General features: G+C 37.0%; 1 protein-coding gene across 1 annotated transcript in view; it reads left to right on the forward strand.

Annotated features, from left to right (window-relative positions):
• Nucleotides 1–308, forward strand: part of LOC119592030 (coronin-6-like) — a gene marked incomplete in the record, with an annotated part of 41,928 nt that overhangs the window by 30,124 nt on the left and 11,496 nt on the right. The window contains 1 exon segment of the mRNA XM_037940824.1: nucleotides 120–234. Coding sequence (XP_037796752.1) covers nucleotides 120–234 — 115 coding nt within the window.

The following is a 308-nucleotide window of genomic DNA, read 5'->3' on the forward strand; positions in this document are numbered from 1 at the left end:
CCTCACATAAAGGTCTTGGAATGAATGCTTACTCTTGTAATTTCTGCTTGGTAATAAGTATTACATCCTGACAAGTAATAAGGACTTGCTAAAGCAATATTATTTTTCCTCATTTGCAGTCAGAGTTGTTCCAAGAGGACTTGTACCCAGATACCCCAGGAGATATTCCAGCAGTGTCTGCAGAAGAGTGGTGGGAAGGTGTCTCAAAGGAACCCATTCTCATGTCATTAAAAGGTGGGATATTATTTCTCATGAAGTTGAAATAAAGTTTTAGTATATTGGTATGATGATGAAATCTCAAAACTATG

This window comes from Penaeus monodon, chromosome 29 (genome assembly GCF_015228065.2).
Source record: "Penaeus monodon isolate SGIC_2016 chromosome 29, NSTDA_Pmon_1, whole genome shotgun sequence".
NCBI classification, from domain to species: domain Eukaryota; kingdom Metazoa; phylum Arthropoda; class Malacostraca; order Decapoda; family Penaeidae; genus Penaeus; species Penaeus monodon.